This window comes from Physeter macrocephalus, chromosome 1, assembly GCF_002837175.3.
Source record: "Physeter macrocephalus isolate SW-GA chromosome 1, ASM283717v5, whole genome shotgun sequence".
NCBI lineage: Eukaryota > Metazoa > Chordata > Mammalia > Artiodactyla > Physeteridae > Physeter > Physeter macrocephalus.
This window is the reverse complement of record NC_041214.2, coordinates 78,172,349-78,190,492: the sequence shown is the minus strand read 5'-3', so window position 1 is coordinate 78,190,492 and position 18,144 is coordinate 78,172,349. Positions and strand designations below refer to the sequence as shown.

At 44.6% G+C, this 18,144-nt stretch overlaps 1 protein-coding gene across 1 annotated transcript in view; it reads right to left on the bottom strand.

Moving 5' to 3' along the window:
- Nucleotides 1-664: 664 nt before the first annotated feature.
- MAP3K13 (mitogen-activated protein kinase kinase kinase 13) overlaps nucleotides 665-18,144 on the bottom strand; it is a 90,922-nt gene continuing 73,442 nt past the window's right edge. The window contains exons 11-15 of the mRNA XM_028491860.1: nucleotides 13,685-14,471; nucleotides 11,133-11,203; nucleotides 8,067-8,364; nucleotides 7,119-7,216; nucleotides 665-986 (exon numbers count right to left, since the gene is read on the bottom strand). Coding sequence (XP_028347661.1) covers nucleotides 875-986; nucleotides 7,119-7,216; nucleotides 8,067-8,364; nucleotides 11,133-11,203; nucleotides 13,685-14,471 — 1,366 coding nt within the window. The 3' untranslated portion in view covers nucleotides 665-874. The remainder of the gene's footprint in view (nucleotides 987-7,118; nucleotides 7,217-8,066; nucleotides 8,365-11,132; nucleotides 11,204-13,684; nucleotides 14,472-18,144) is intronic.

The window sequence follows — 18,144 nt, the reverse complement described above, 5'->3', positions numbered from 1 at the left end:
GCGCAGGCTCAGTGGCCATGGCTCACGGGCCCAGCCGCTCCGCGGCATGTGGGATCCTCCCGGACCGGGGCACGAACCCGTGTCCCCTGCATCGGCAGGCAGACTCTCAACCACTGCACCACCAGGGAAGCCCGGGAATACTTCTGTTTAGTACAAAGAATGAATTTCCAAGCAGTGTTTTTTGGACATGGTATAATCCAAAAAACACAACAATTTTTAAGGATGTGTTGCTTTAAAAGAAGCTTGATAACAAGAGTGGGAGTGAGGAGGATGCCAAGTGGACTTGGAAATCCGTGGCTCTTTGTGTTCTGAAGTAGGAGGAGGGAAGGGGAGACACAAGGAACCTCTCTACACTATTGAAAGCATGGCCCTTTGCCCTTTATCCAGCTCCTTGGATTTGTCTCTCTCCCATCTCCCTCCCCCGTGATTTTGCAACAGTGTGCCTTATCAGTTGTGAGTTTACAGGCAAAGCAATTTCCCAAATAAATGGATATAAATATTCTGTGTGGTGTGTGTTTATACATGTTGCTAACTTTCAATTCCCATTGCCAGTGAGAATCAGGATTGGCTGAAAATCAGACAATCCAAAGTGGTATCTTAGCTTTCTGCTCTCAAGCTTCTTACCAGTTGTATACACTGGAAGCCAGATTTTCATTTTTGCCTTTTCCCTCTTATGCATACTTTAATAGTAGGGTACTAATACCACAGAAGTAGCTGTAAGATGGGCAGCAGGGAAGTCGTAGGGGAGAAGAAGAGTGCCTGTCTAGGATGTGACAGAATAATCACAAAGAGATGATAACAAAAGAAAATCATGGTCATCTCTTCCTTCTGTGGATGTGTCTGACGAGAGAGCCCCAGAAACCAGCTTTTCCCATCACCTATTTTTCCTGGCTGCAGGAAACCCAGTCATGTAAAAGTCTTCCTTTCCCGTAAGTTCTGACAAATAGTGAGACTTGTGAAGGCAGCTCTCAGGACACAAACAGTACCTATAAGGAAAAGACAGGACAGAAAACAGTGAAGTACACTTTTTGTTTAATTCCATGCATTTGTTTGCTTTGATAGTCGCTCTTGTTCCCATCGCTGTACAATTGTTCAATACAAAGAGGGGGCCGGCATCAGAACCCACACAGGGAGCAGGGGAACTAACAGTACCGGAGGCCTCAGAGGACACAGATGAGGGAGATCATTCTGACACTTGACTACAAAAAAAGTTAATTTGCTCCAAATTGAAAGGAACTCAAATTATTGCAATCAAGAATCAAAGTGGGTCATCCCACTTCCAGACTCTGAGAAGTGGTCGCTCGAGGTCGTGAGCTACCCGGGCGATGTGGTCAATAAGGGACATCTTTCTGTTAGCCTGCGCCTTCTGGTGGGGTTCCCTCTGGCCTGCAACCACGGGAGGACCCTGTCTGTCTGGTCACTGGGCAGCAGCCTGGGGCCAGAAGCCAGCGTGCCCCTGAGTGCTGTGAAGTGGCTCTAGAGAGTAGGCCTGGGATTTGGCTGGAAGTTTTCTTACAGTGGCCTTGCCGTCTGCTTGGGGGCTTGGCTCTGTGTGAAATCCTGCCAGCATGCTCTGGTTATGTGACAGTTAACAAAAGCCGTAACCTAACCCTTTTGGGGTTACCCTGTTTCTCAGAACAGTGATTTCAGAGCTCCCCTCTTCTGCCACCTGTCCCTGAGAAGTGTTCCAGGTTCCACAGGGGTCCTCCACTTGGCAGTCTAGTTCATTCCAGTTTGAATAGGTGCTTGCAGTATTGGCTGTAACATGCAAACAAGCAGACTAATGTGATTCTTATGTGCTAGTCTGTGAGGCTGCTAACATTGGCGATGTGAGTATATTAGGACATTTATTCTATGAAATCAGCAATGAAGAAAAATCTTGCTGCCTAAAAAGGCACTAAATTCATACTGACAGTACAAGTCAAAGTCTTGAAAAGAATGTCACGTTGTTTTGGTACATCAGTCTCATAGAGTCTAAGGAAGAAGCAAGTAACTGGGACTTGTATTAACTTTCTGTTCATAGAAGGTGGTGGAGGAACATGCTCATTTAACAATGAAATGATGTAAATGAAGAGACATTTTGGAATTCAATATACAATTGGAATCGTACTCCAAAAGGGCAGTGCGTGGAGGCACGTGGCCTTTTTCCTGTCATTGGTGCTGCCCCCTGATAGCCGTAGGCTGGGATCTATAAGGAGTACACTGGTATATCCTGTCATTCTCCCATCAGGGCTAACTCAAGATCTCAAACCACCTTAGGAAATTAATTATGAGGTTAGAGCTGGGACAGCAAACAGATCTCCCCTTGCACAACAATTCCAATCAAGTGCTAATTATGGCTCCAAGTGCTGTGTTGTGAGAGGTACTGAGGCCATGTCCAGGCTCAGTAGGAAAGAATATGGTGATCAATAAATAACACGGTCTTGGGTATCAAGGGTGGAGATGGTAGATGGTGGTATGAGGTGGTATTTTGGTTTCTGGCTTGGTAGAAAAACAAAATACAACATAGCGCACTATACTGCAGAGCAGGGCAGGAATTCCTTGGGATTTGTAGAATTCAGTCACAGGAAGTTCAAGTAGAAACATTTTAAGGAAGGGGGGCAGATTGAGACAAAAGGGCATGGAATAAAAGGGTAAATCTTTTGATCGATAAGAATGCATTCACACTGGAAAAACGTCAATGCTCCACAGTGGAAGAGGGCATTTAAAATTGGGTTGGTACCAGGAAAACCCCAAACCATCAAATCTATTATTACTTAGGGTACGAGGAAAATTTAGTACAATGAGGCCCTGAAGTGGAAGTCCAGTGTACTTATTAAATCCTACTAAAATATCCTTAAGGATGGATTTGTTGATACTAAAATTTTAAAATATGTGAACTTCAAGCTGGTCATACCAAACCATCATACAACACAGTTAACACCTTCACCTCCCTGGGTAGGTGCTCCCCACAATCTCGCCAACAGGTCCAAACTTTAGTGGTGGTAAGGTCTATTATAACTCCAAAGGAGGATGCAGGCTTCTCAGTCCCTCTGCCAAGCAATTTTAAGAGGAATTGTTATTCAGAGGACATGATCTAGAAATAGATAGGAATCAGAACCAAATGCCCATCTGCAAAACAAATAAAAACTCATTATCTTGCAGTCAGTCAAAACCAGATGCTAAATGAATGTGGAATTCACTTCAAGGGGGTTAAACTTTTGATCAACAATGAAGCTTGAAATCATAGTCCTGTGAGTTTCCTTAAAGCACTGCCACCCAGTTGTCAGACTGAAGAATTAGCTCTTAAATTCCCCGAGCTCTTCGTTCCACTCTTCAGATGACTGTGGAGTTGTTCTCAAAGAAACACACACTAATTCAAAATTGTGCTGGTTATTTCAAGGCAGGCAGTGAAGGGTAGCCTGGGATAGAGAAGGCATTTCTCTTTTAACCTAGACTAAAGACACTGTTCTCTGAAGCCTCTAGTCACTTCTACTAAAAAATAAGTAAAATGTTCAACGTGGAACTTTATTCAACTTCTTTTTTTTTTTAATTAATTAATTTATTTATTTTTGGCTGTGTTGGGTCTTTGCTGCTGCGTGCGGGCTTTCTCTAGTTGCGGCGAGTGGGGGATACTCTGTTGTGGTGTGCGGGCTTCTCATTGCGGTGGCTTCTCTTGTTGTGGAGCTCAGGCTCTAGGCGTGCGGGCTTCAGTAGTTGCGGCTCATGGGCTCAGTAGTTGTGGCTCGCGGGCTCTAGAGCGCAGGCTCAGTAGTTGTGGCGCACGGGCTTAGCTGCTCGACGACATGTGGAATCTTCCCGGACCAGGGCTCGAATCCGTGTCCCCTGCATTGGCAGGCGGACTCTCAACCACTGTGCCACCAGGGAAGCCCTATTTGACTCTTGACAATAGAGTGAATGACTTGAAGATTCAATACTGTCTGCTATGCTAACTTGCTCGTAACAGTCAATCCAGACAGGTATATGGCATTACCATGACAGACAGTCAAGATGGGCATTCAAAAAAGTTATCAAAATTATGAGGTATTGGGGTGGGTTTTCCAGGAAGACCATCACTGAAAGGGGTAAGACACGTTAACCTCCATGTTCCTCTTTGGCCACGACAGGTGGGCAAGACCTGGACACGCTGAAGGGTCGGTGTTTTATGTTGGACAGAAAGAGGACACAGAGGGACTTCCCTGGCGGTCCAGTGGTTAAGACTTCACCTTCCAATGTAGGGGATGCGGGTTTGATCCCTGGTTGGGGGGCTAAGATCCCACATGCGTGGAGGCCAAAAAACCAAAACATAGAACAGAAGCAATATTGTAACAAATTCAATAAAGACTTTAAAAATGGTCCACATCAAAAAAAAATAATAAATAAAGAGGACACAGAGTTGTAGCCTCTCTGTTCTCAGAAGTAATGAACCAGAGAGATTCACAGTATGGTGTGGTCTGAAGTCAGAGGATGAAAAATATGGGCTTTCAAGGTACTTTTCCAGCTCGGTGACTAAAAGACTAAGCCTCATTCTAGAATTTCTCGTGTCTTGCTATGGGATGACATCACAGTTAGGCATTTTTTTTGTCATGCCATCTATTTATTCCTTTTTATAGTCTCCCAACTAGGAGAAAAATGTTGGTTTTATGGGATTTAGTAGGAAGGAGATTACAAACTATGCTGCCAGTTCTTGAAACTATCTACCCCACAGGCCCCATGCAGATTCCCTGTAGGCCTGTTCCTCTCAGGGCATTAAATAATTCTGTTTGTGCTTCTAATGTAGTCCCATGATTTTCTTTCTTAAGAAACTTGAGAAAATGTACAGCTTTTGAACTCTTTGTCCACCACTCAGTCATCTGATGCCCACCTAGGAGCTTTTGCGATCAAGTCAAAATCACAACGTATCCACTGGACCTCAGGGCGGTACACGCATTCTCAGATGATTGTAGTTGTACACAGAAAATGAGGGAATACAGCTAAGACAAATACCAGGGAGCTCCCAAATGGCAGTTCCATTTTCATTCCTTCATAAAAATCCATAATAATTCATGGTTAGCAATAAACACAATCATTGTGCTACACCATAAACCACACTTTCTGATCGACAGAAAATGAGAAAGATAATTATAAAATAAAATAACAATGATAATAATACCATAACTTAAGATCTTTCATGTAGTCCAGCTACAGAATTTATACAAAATGGAATAATTTAATGAAACAATACTGCTCTCTGTATAAGTTAAATATTTTCCTTCAGCCTACCTAAGAGCTATAAATTACAGACGCTAAATTTTAAATCAATGTCTCAACATAAAGTGTAAACAAATGGAGGGATCAAAACAAGCAAAAGGAACTGCTCTATATTCCCTCCTGCTTTTCCTTTTTGGCCGATGCAATCAGTGACACCCAGAGGAGGGTGATGTTTTCATCTGCACTGGAAATGGTTTAATACCTGTGTATGTAAGTCTTTCCTGAAGTCCAGTCCGATGCAATATCAGAGTGTCTAGCCACCCTCTCCAGGTCTTGAGCTTTGAGGTTGTTTGGCATTAACTGATTTTGGAGAGAGAGACAGGAACTAGGCCAACATCTGTTTTTATATAAAATTCTAGATAAAAATTTCCTTAAAGCCAAGGCACCATGAGGTACCTTGGGATGTTTCTCAGAGCCCATGACCCTAGAGACAGGAAGGACCTCATGCCTTGGACAGTATTTTTCCAATCTCTGCTTAGCATCAATTGTTCTTTCTACGAATTTCCAAATCCAATTGTTCAAAACTACATTGATCCAAATACATGTTACAAGTAGCATTTAACAAAAATGCTATCGTGATAGGGGAGGGGTTGCCCTTTGCAAGTTGCTTATTTTGCCTTTATTCTGATAGTGGTAGCCAGTCACTACAGCTTCTGGGATAGAATGAGTTAACAAATAAAAACATGGGTGATGGTTTGGGATTGGACATCGGGCAGACTGACACACCTCCTAGCTGTCTTCAAGGACTGTTCTGTTTAAATCAATAAAACTCTAGTAGACAAGCAACCTGGTTCCAGGGTGGGGTGATCCCATCTTCTGCACGTAGTTGAACTGAGACATTCTGAGAATGTCCTTTTACAAATTCCACATTTGCTTTTCCAACACTGTTGGACATTCTCTTTTTGTCTTCTCCTTCTCTCCTCCTTAGGTTCTCCCTCCCCTGCCCCCTTTTTACCTAAAAGAAGCAGCCAACAGGTGGAAAGGAAATAGGCTACAGGAAACTGGCACTTGAGTCTGAAAAATCAACACATTGGTCAAGGTAATTCATTTGCCAAGGTAGTGACATTGACAGCATAAAAAGCAGAAAATTTGTCAAGGACAAGGTTGGACACTGTCTGTAAGTCTCACTACCAACGCTGCTCAGTGTTTTAAAAATGAGATCAGCTTTGACACGCACAGTTTTCTTTTTCCTCCTAGAGGAAGCACATGCCCTCAAAGGCCTTGGGTGCAAGTCTCTGGTCTCCAAAATTGTCTAGGTCTTTCCATCACCCATCTGGACAAGCTGGGTGGATTTAATGTGGTCTGTTCACAGATTACCTGGAATTGCTTTTCTTTTGCTGTTTTTGTTTTCTAAAATGTTCAGTATGACTTGCTCTGGCTCTTCTTCAGTCACTTATGGCCAGAGGAACTGGTCCCCTGTTCAAGCAGCAGTAATACCTCCTGGCTCCACAGATTCCCAAGGATGTTGCTCCTGAATTCCACTTCTGTTCTTTCCTCCTTTCTTTCTCTCTCTCTCTCTCTTTTTTTTTGCAAGAAATTATTGTCTTTCTCTCTATCATATATAGTCCACTCTTTACAGTACAAAGTGTTAAAATGTCAAACAAAAATAAATATCAGTGTTACAGTAGCTAGAATATTCAATAAAATAGATCCCTGCCATTCTTGATTGAAATGTTCAGTGAGACTTAATTTCATTTGGATATTTTTTTCCAGAGATTTGTGAAGTCTCATGTTCCTGTTATTGCAGCTCATGTCTAGGGGTAAGAAAGAAGGGGCAGCTCTCTTCCCAGACAAAAAAGCAGGGAGAGAGTGGGAAGAGTCTGGGGGTGGGATGGATGTGAAATGCCAGTATAGTCATGAGATCTTCAGGGTGGGTATTCTTTCATTACCAAGTAGCAGAGCTGTAGTGTTTATTGGTCCTAACTGTGGCATCAGAACGCTCCCCATCTGAAGAGTCACAGTCCGATTCTTCAAACTGCATAGGATTCTGCAAAGTCAAGACAACATAAGACCTTAATTCCTTTCTGCAATCACTCAGTAAACATATTTTGAGCACCTCTCACGTGACAGGCGCTGTGCTGGGTTGCTGGCTAAGATAAAGGAGACCAAGTCCTGTCCTTGTGGGGTTTACGGAGAAAGAAGACATATAAAGATGATGATGGCAATTATGACGAAGGTGATGACAGTGATAACAGTGCCCCCAAAGCCCTACATATATTGTTTTCTACGTTCCAGGCACTGCTGTAAGTGCTTTAACATCTATTAATCCACTCAATCCTCAAAACAACCCTATGAAATAAAGGCTGTTATCATACCCATTTTACAGATAAAGGAACTGACCTACAGCGAGGTTAAGTGGCTTACCCAACGTCACACAGTTAGTTAGTGGAAAGGCTGAGATTTGCATCTAGGCAGTCAGATTTCAGGGTCTACACTTCCAACCACTATGCTATCGTGCCTCTCAGAAGGCAGTACCGTCTGGGAACTAAAGTGTTACATGTGCTCTGATAGCATGTAGGGAGGGGCTGGTGGGGACACAGAGGAGGGAGGCTCACACCCTTAACCAGGTGGGGAGATGGGGTCGGAAGTGATGCTTGAGTGAAATCTTGGAATGAAGGGTTCCTGAGCAGTTCCGTGTTTGTGCTTCCTTTGGGAGAACTGCCTCCATTTTGGGGGGCTCTGTTATCTCTGTACTTCTACTTACTTCATGGAGGCAGTTGTTTTATCTTATATACTAGATGATGATTGTAAAGGCCTTAGGGACTTGAGCATGTTCTAACCCAGAGAGCTCCAGGAAGGGAAGAGTGATGAGAGGAGAAGAGAGGAGAAGCCCCCACCTCATAGCCACGGTCCTCCGTACACAGCTTGCCCAGAGACATCTGCGTCTTCACACGGCGCACAGCACACTCCTTGTCAGACAGCCCGTCTGAATGCGAGGATATCTCAATGGGGATCTCTGGCGTCTGGGACAGCAGGTCATCTAGCTTCTCTGCCAGGCGGTCTTCGAGTTTATCCATTAACTCATCAGGGCTGTTTGAGTGGTCACTGGTATTTCCTTCCTCTCCGTCAGACACAGAGAAATTCTCAGAGCTAAAGGTTGAATACGACTGGCAGCTGCTGATACAGCGATGGGGCCTAGAACCACAAAGAACCAGAGGAACTTAGTCCCGGGAATGGCTACTTTCCTTTTTTATTTTTGGCATGCCCCGGCATCTTAGTTCCCTGACCAGGGATCGACCCACGCCCCCTGCAGTGGAAGCGTGGAATCTTAACCACTGGATCGCCAGGGAAGTCCTTACTTTCCTTTCCTTGTCTGTCAGTCGCAGCCTTGGTGGGAGGTGATCTAGTTTTTTTTCCTGCCCCTGAGGGAGAGTCAAATCCCAAAAGGTAGAAACTGTTTAAAGCAACAGAGAGAGAAATCTGAGCTTTGTTTTATATGTTTATGTGGCTCCACACAACGCTCCAAAACTGATGGCTACCGCTGGTCTTTGAGAAAATCAGCTGGTCTAATGACACTGTGTACACCTGTGTGGTATGGAAATGTTCACATTGAGAGTATGCTTCTTATACACAGAGAATCAACCACCTAGGTTCTCAAGGGTGAAAGAGACTTTGGAGAGTCTCTGGTCTGACTCTTCTCCCAGAGCAGAAAACTGGAGGCAGAGAAGGGAAGTGACTTGTTCAAGGCCACACAGCAGAGCTGGGCTCGGGCCAGGTCTACTCACGTGCCGCCATGTCCTTCTCTACCTGCCTGGGCATGGTGGGGCGTTTCTCATGGGGCAGAGCAGCCCGGAAGGCCGACCCCCAACAGAAATGTGCTTGGAAGGAACATTCACTCTGCAGCTGTGGGCACTGCCCAGCCAGTTGCTGGCTCATTCCAGGTAACGTCTGGGTTTAGCTCTGATGAGGCAGAGCTCCTGGGGGTGAGGGGAGGGGATTTACAAAAGTTCCTCATTTCTTTTCCATTGTTTGCAAGAAGCCTAGTAAATAAGAATACTGTTAGCTTACGCTGACTTAACAAACAAAACAAATAAGAAAAAAGAAGACTGACCTTTCCCTCTGTCATTGTCTGATCTTTCTGTATTTCTTAGTACAAAGCGATTTTGATGGCATATGATCTGAGTTTGGTTGATGGGCAGGCCAGGTGATGGTCTGTGGGTGGGGGTGGCATCAAGGACACATGAAAAGAGGCCAGATGGAGGAAGCCCATCTGGGAAATGGAAGTTAAAGTAGGACTAACACCTTCTCAAGGCTGGTAATCCAGGGGCTTCCCTGGTGGCACAGTGGTTGAGAATCCTCCTGCCAATGCAGGGGACATGGGTTCGAGCCCTGGTCCGGGAAGATCCCACATGCCGCGGAGCAACTAAGCCCATGCGCCACAACTACTGAGCCTGCGCTCTAGAGCCCGCGAGCCACAACTACTGAGCCCCCATGCCTAGAGCCTGTGTTCTGCAACAAGCCACTGCAATGAGAAGCCTGCGCACCGCAACCAGAGAAAGCCCACGTGCAGCAATGAAGATCCAATGAAGAAAGAAAGAAAGAGAGACAGAGAGAAAGAGAGAAAGAAAGAAAGTCTGGTAATGCAGAAAGGAGACAGAGAGAAGAATGTTATAATATTAAAAGCAAAACCGTGAGGTAAAACCAAAGTTTTGCATCATAGCAAGAAAGGTGGGAAGCCATCAGGTGGGCTGAGTTAATGGTGGTCATAGGAACAAAAGCTGGAAGTAACATAATTGTGATGCCTGCAGAATGAGGTCAGAGGATGAAAAGACATTTTATTCGGGCTCAATGTCACCGCATAGGAGAAAACACAGCATCCAAGGAAACAACAAGACAGCAATGGCAATGTGGTAGGAATAGCTCAGGGGATGAGAACAGATTTCAATTTTGTGTACAGCATAGGGACACGGAATACAATTTACCAAAGTACTAGAAGTCCCTTGGTTTTAGGAAATTCCTGGTTCTGGGTAGGTACACAAACCTTCCTGGGGGATTCTTAAAGCCTTCCTCTTCAAAAACAGATGCCTAGTAGCAGAAAAGGCCTCCTGGGAGGAAAACTACCTTCCATACTTCTACAAAAGGGCAGCTCTTAATTCTAGAAATGAGGGGTGTGGTCCTTCTTTAGTCCTATAAGCAAAGTTGTTATTGCTGGCTAGGCAGGAAGCTATTTCTAAGGATGGGTTGAAGGAGGACTCGACTCATTTAATTATACTTAATTTGGGGTATAAAATGCAAGGCATGGAGAGTGCTATGGATTTAATTGCATCCTCCCAAAATTCATATGTTGAAGCCTTACCTACAATGTGACTGAATCTGGAGAGAGGGTCTTTAAGAGGTAATTAAGGTTAAATGAGGTCATAAGGGTAGGGCCCTAATCTGACAGGACTGTGGCCTTATAAGATGAAGATCTCTCTCTCTCTCCTCCACCATGTGAGGACCCAGCAAGAAGGCTGCTGTCTGCAAGCCAGGAAGAGAGTTCTCACCAGGAACCTTGGACTTGGACTTCCCAGCCTCCAGAATTGGGAGAAATAAATTTCCATTGTTTAAGCCACCCAGTCTGTGGTATTTTGTTATGGCAGCCTGAGCAGCGTAATATAGGGAGGTACACTAGAAATCAGTAAAATTACCCATAAAACAGCATAGCCATCTCTCATAAACTGCCCACTATATTGTCAATTATAACCTTGAATCCATATTTATTTTCCCCATCTTGCAGCTCCTATCTAGTGAATTTGGATAAACTAGGATCTGCTGTGCATAGCCAGCTGCCAAAATGGGCAATGGTAGGTTCCAACTTCCCTATAAGCTGGCTGTTAGAAAGCAGCCTGTGATTGAACCGGAGGGCAAACTCAGGATTTTCCCTGATTACACTGAAGGCAATCACATGTGTTTATTGGTTTTACCTCTGTCTTCGTGGAAATTCAACTTCACTATCTACTTCCCCTTCTTCCTCTTCAGAGGAGTCATCTCCACTCTGAGGAGAACAAGGAGGGAAGAGTCTTATTTCTCTTTCTCTCTCTTTCTTACACACACACACACACACACACACACACACACACACACACACACACACAGTCCCTGTAAAAGACTTAATTTTCATCAAAGGCATTGAGTGGTAGCTTGCTGTCATTTTTAAACATATATCTCTTCATTCATTTAGCAATTTTCCCTGAGTGTCCATGATGAAAGGCCCTGAACTTGAAGAGGGGAAACCGGAGAAGAGGTCTTGGATTTTGGGGTGGTCTCTTGTGATCATTGTCACTTGTGGTTCTAGGCTCTGATATAGAGACTCCAATAAGAGGTGATCTTTCAGTTCTTCAAAGCCCAACAACTACTTTTTCCCCTTTCATGTGCCAATCACCTTTTCACTAATATTATAGTTATTATGCTTACATCATCTCTACTACTAAGACATACATTGTTTAGGGTCAGACCCCATCTTGTTGTACTGTATTCCTCCTCCACCATTAATACAACACTGCATACAAGGTAGGTGCTTAGCACACGACTGAGTCAGCATGTGGGCACAGATAAGAGAACTCTGGTTGGGACATCTGAGGCCTCATCATTGCTGGGGCTCTGTGGTTGATCTGGAAGGGTGGGTAAGTGTCCCATCTGAGAACACGATCTTCCCTGTGAGGGAAGATTCCATTTCCCTTCCAGGGCATAGGAACAGCCCCACTTCAGATCAACTGTCATTAATGCACGGGATTACTACAATTCCTTGTGAGGTAGGTAAGTGGGTCCAAATAACTGTACCAAAAATTGAGGATAATTTACCTTTAAAGTCAATTCTGAAAATCCATCACTTTTACCCATTTGTATTCTGATGTGCTTTTTTGAGTAGGAAAGACAGGGATGGAGTTATCTTGACTGTGGAGATGAGCACTTCCCCCTAGAAGACCCGTGGGAGTGTATCTCAGCAGAGAGAAGTTGAGCTGCTCTGTGGGAGTGTGGTTTTAGTGAGGCCAAAAGTAGAAGAGGTGTGTTCCGTGGCCTGCAGACCCACGGATGCCTCAAAATGGCATCAGGATGGTTCAAAGATACATGTTACTTAGGAGGGGACGGGGGAATGGGGTGATTGCTAAAGGGTGCAGGGTTTCTTTTTGGGGTGATGGAAATATTCTAAAATTAGTTGTGGTGATGGCTGCACAACTCGAGAGAAAGAACTGAGTTATACACTTTAAATGGGAGAACTGTGTGGTATGTGAATTGTATCTCAATAAAGTTGTTACCAAAAAATTATGTTATTGGCTTTAGGGGTCAGAGGAGCAGAGACTGACTTAGCCCAAATCCACTGCACTACCTAAAGCACAATTTATTTCTGGGAAAGCTCAGTCAATAGCAGCACTGTATGTGGAGGAAGAAATACAGTTCTGAGACAGTGGCCTTCAGCTTCAACTTCTTTTCTAGTAAATGTCTAGTTAACCAAAACATACTCATTTACATTTTAGACATTTTCATTCCTTCAACTGAAATTCTGATGAACGATGATGATATGAAACAATAGTTAGAACTGAGTGGGTGTTTTCTCTGTGCTAAATACTTTTCATACGTAGTGTTATTTTTAACACATTAGCAAGATGAGCTCACATTTTTGGAAGGTTGCTACGTGCCAGGTCCTGTTCTAAATGCTTTATATGTATTAACTCATTTAATCTTCACATTGACCAATGAGACAGGGTCCACTATTAGGCCCATTTCATAGATTAGAAACCAATGTTCATAAAGGTAATAAGTGGAAGAGCCTGGCTTTGAACTCAGGTCTGACTCCCAAGTTTGGGCTCTTAACCACAAGGTAGGAGAGGTAGCCCGCCTCCCAGCTAATAAACCACAGGCAGCCAGAGGGCGAGGAGGAGAGGAACAGGTTTCAGTGACTGAGAACTGGCTGGATAGTGACGGTTATTAATTAAGGTGATATTGTGAAGAAAGCTAGTTCCATGGGGGATTAATAGATGTTATTTTAAAAAGGCAATATGGTCAAATAGGTGAGGGAAGTGCTGGATTAAACAAGGTTATTGCATGATTTCTCAAAGCCTAGGATTTGTTAATGTGAGCTTAGGAAGCTCCAAGAGGGGACAGAGAATACTGTTTCCCAAACATGTTTTATAACAGGAGCCTTCCTTCTTGCTACATCCCTTAGGACTAGGCTAGAGTAGCGGATTCCAAACTATTTTGATGACGTGTTGCTAACATATGGCTATTTTTCTATTGATAAATTATATACATTTGAATCAGTCCCCTGATTCAGGAGTTTCCAAAGTGTACTCCTTAGTCCATCACTTAAGCAGTGTGGAAAGTATTAAAAGTAAATAAACTGCTATTTATGCTTTTGTTATCTCATCCTTTTACAAAATGCATATTTTTTATGTACGTTTTATACTGCATAGAATATGACAGGCTCTGACATCCCTTGAAGGCAGTGACACACACCGCGGCTGTCATCACACCTTACCTTCTGAAGGGGCCTTGTTTTTCGAGGTAGCGCTGGGGGGGTGATGTGATGAGAGGTGTTGAGGGATGATGCAGACCCACAGCCGCTGAATTCCTTTTCTTCCATTTTCTCAGAAACTTGGGCGTTTTCCGAGAGGGGATTGTGTGCTGGTGGCTTGAAAAGGTTGGGGCTCCTCCCCACGGGCTCGGCAGAGGGGACGTCTAAGGACCCATGCTGTTCTGGCCTGCGCTGGAGGCAGGGGTCATAGGGGTCAGCCTGACAACAGCCCCAGGGGCCAGCCTGGCCCTTGTCGGGCTCAGAACTTTTCCAGCAATCTGCTGCCACAGCTGTGGAGATGAGGTCAGGGCTGGAGCCAGGCATCTGTCTTTGAGCATGGCTGCTGAGTGGGCTCCGCAGGGCCGCCGCGGGGCCAAAATACCTCAGGTTGTTGGCGCAGGTTGCAACGTCCTGTCCGTGCATATCGAGTCTGGGACGGTGACTCTGAGACGTGGCAGGAGGGGGTTGCTGGTGTTGCTGCTGCAGAGGACTGCGGTGATGGGGAGAAGGGTATTCGGACTGAACCTGGTGCAGGTAAGTGGGATGGGGTGAATTTTCCCGGGCTGGCTGGCTTTTTAAGATCGCCGCAAAGTCACTATGGCTGCCTCGGCTACTCCCGCGGCGGTGGCGTGGTTTGCTCCGATATCGGCTCTTGCTGCTGGAGGTGGACATTTTGGGACTTCCGGACAAAGGGGATACAGTGGGAGCCACTTCCACACTGGGGATACCTTCAGATCTCAACAGATCTGGCCTGGGAGAAAAGAACAGGTTTGGTTTGAAACACATGAAGATACATTCAAGTTTGGGGAAATGTATCCCAGGCCTTAAAATACACATAATCTTTGAATCAGCAATTACATACACAGGGATTTATCCAGTGGAGATAACGGATGTGCACAAAAATGTATGTTGGAAGATGTTATGTTACAGCATTGTTTAAAATAGCAGAAAGCTAGAAACAACCTAATGTCCACTTACAGAGGATTCCCTTTATTCCTTCTGGATTTTATTCTGTACCTCACTAGCTGAGTACTCAATCTCCTTTAAATTCTAATTTTACCCTACAGGCTTCTTGACCTGTTCCTCATAGTATCAGCTCTCAGCTTGGTGCCAATATGCCAAGGCACAGGCATGGGTGTTTGCTCACGATCAGAAATCTGTCTGGTGATGGATCCCACAAGAGATCACAAAGGACAGAGGTCTGGGACCAGAGAAGGAAACCTCAGTTAATTAGACAAGAGGCTAAATTCAGGGAGTTTCGTCTAGACATGGTCCCCTTGAGGACTGCTACTAAGTCATATCCACCTTTGCATGTGGAGGACACTAGCAAGGAGGCTTGCTCATAGTAGGTACTCAATAAATGTTTCAGGAAGGGGCCGAAGCGGGTGGCAGTAGAGGAGGGGGAATTAATAGAGAGCCCAGGAGGTTGCGTAGAGCCAGTAAGAGAATGGCTCCTGTGCAACGACCCTGGTATTCTACCGTGTTCCTAAAGGGAGGAGGGCCTCTCTCAGCCCACTGGGCTAGTCACGTGGCTCATGTGCAGGAGGAACCCAGAGACTGCAGGTAAACCTTACACACACCAACACCAAGGCACACAGGCAACCAATAAATGATTTCTGAACTGAAGAACTGATTCAGGGCAGAGACTCTAGGATGCCAGGTAGTATTGCTACCTCCTTCCCCCCAAAGAGTAGCCCCACTCTTCTTTCGGACCAGACAGACACAAATCAGCTGGAGATTTCAGAGCTGGAGGGACCAAACTCTTTTTTTTTAAAAACAACAGAATCCTTTACTCAAATGAATTATGAGAAACCCAATATATAAAATAGATACAGTAAGAGAACATATTGGTGGCTGCCAGAGGTGGGGGTGGGAATAGGAGGTGGGCGATATGGGTGAAGGGGGTCAAAGGTACAAACTTCCAATTATGATATAAATAAGTCATGGGATGTAATGTACAGCATGGTAACTATAGTTAATAATACCGTATTGTATATTTGAAATTTGCTAAGAGAGTACATCTTAAAAGTTCTCATCACAAGGAAAAAAAATTTGTAACTATGTGTGGTGATAGATGCTAACCAAACTTATTGTGGTGATCATTTTGTAATATACAATATGTTGAATCATTATGTTGTACACCTGAAATTAATATAATGTTATATGTCAATTATATCTTTTTTTTAATGTTTTTTTTTTTTTTTTTTTTTTTTTTTTTTTTTTTGTGGTACACGGGCCTCTCACTGTTGTGGCCTCTCCCGCTGCGGAGCACAGGCTCCGGACACGCAGTCTCAGCGGCCATGGCTCACGGGCCCAGCCGCTCCGCGGCACGTGGGATCTTCCCGGACCGGAGCACGAACCCGTGTCCCCTGCATCGGCAGGCGGATTCTCAACCACTGCACCACCAGGGAAGCCCATCAATTATATCTTAAAAAACCCAAACCCAGATATAGTAGAACAGCTGAAGGGAGGAGGGAGAGCACAAGCGCCTCCCCGTGGGGCTCCCCCTCCTTGTCCTCTCTACCCCTGCAGTGGCCTCAGAGACACCTCTATTCAGGCCCTAGGGGGTCCCAGACCTTGTAAGGAAACCACAGATGCAGTCCTGCCTTCATCCTATGTGATGAAGAACCCAAACCCCAGCCAAAGTGGCTCCTGGTCTCACAGCTCATTACTATTAGAATCCAGACAAGAAGTCTCTCCTACTTGACAGTCTGGCTTGTTGGACAGTCAGAATACAGCTTGAAGGTGCGTACAAATCACTTGGGAGCTTGTTGAAATGACTGCATGGGTCTGGGATGGGGCCTAAGAGCCTGCATTTAGCAGCCACGCTCTCAGATGATGCTGAACTAAGGACTACATTTTGAAGAGCCTCACAGGAAATGAGTAGGCATCAGGCAACAGGAGATGGGTTTTTCTTCTTTTTCAGGAGAAGTTCAGTTAAAGGCTTGTCTTAGCACAGAAGTTCCAGGTATAATTGGTTTATGATGAGGCAGGTAGGGTACTGTGCTGCTGTCAGCATCTTCCTGTCTCAGATTCACAGCTTTGTGGTCAGCTGGCCGACTTGTGGCACAGAAGGCATCTGGATTGAGGAGGTCCTGGGCCTTTTTATTGAGGAAAGAGAGCCCTCCAAGGCCCAGTTATGGTGTCTATCAATACTTACACAGTAACTGGCTATGGCAGGATCTAAAAGAAAGCTGAGGTGAAAGTGCCATTAAGTCAGGTAAAGGCTGCGTTTATTGAACCTGGCAGTGCAAAAATCAAAGAATAACGCTGAGACAGCACTTCACAGTTGACAAAGCAATTTACGATATATAAAACACAAGTTTTCTACCATTACAATATCCATTTTACAGATGAGGGCACTGAGGGATCAGAGAGGTTAGCTGGCTTGTGTCTGTCACAAAGCTAGTAAATGGCAAAACTCACAACTTGAAGCCAAGTTTTTGGACACCAAGAAATAGTTCTTCCTCCGTTCCAAGCTTCTCCATATTATGAAGTGTTTAGATTATCTTATTAGACTATACTCGTGATGGGCTTGGTGGATCCATCACTGAACTCTGACTCTCTTTTCAGTCCCTAACTAAACACAAACTGAAACCAAGGCTAAAGGATAGTGGATGGTTTCTCTTCTCTGATCGCCTCAGTGGGCATTAGCCTTCTGACTCCATAATCACTGGACTGCCCAAGTAATCTGAAACATAAATCCTTCAAGGGGCAATCAACTGAAAGCATAACTCTCTGCAGCTCTAATACCTACTCCGGGTTGCCTTTCCAGACAAGTTCAGCTCGTCGACTAAGCATCTACTGGTGCTGTCAAACTCTTTCAAATGCATTTCTCACAGGCAGAATAAAAGTAAACACAAGCTCACACTGTGAAAAATTAAACAGTACTATTTTCTCCCAAAGTGCTCTTTGTTTTAACTGTCGGCAATCTGCAGGGAGAAGCCAGCAGGTGAAGTCTGTGCCTCATTTGTACACCAAAAGAAGAGAGGTGCTAGGATTCCTGGAGGGTTTTGCCAGGAGCCAACTGAAAACAATTTCTCAGAGCTTGACCAGAAGATGGTCAGGCATGGTAAGTACAAGCAAAACTGGAATTAATCCATGTAGTTATCCCTCAGTAGTTTAGATTTATGTTAGTCATGCTGTGCTGGAATGGTCACTGTTCTGAAAGCCTTAAAATACACTCTTGGTTTGCATTTTCTCACTGTCTTTATTCTTACTGCATTTAGCTCAAGTCTCACTGCTGGGTCTACAACCCAGGTTAAGGGATATTTCCTTCTTTTGCTTTAATTTAGGATAGGGTCAACTCTCCATTCCTTGGGAGGAATGAGGTTCTAGCAGAGTCTGGTAATAAAAACTGACTGGGGGCTTCCCTGGTGGTGCAGTGGTTGAGAGTCCGCCTGCCGATGCAGGGGACACGGGTT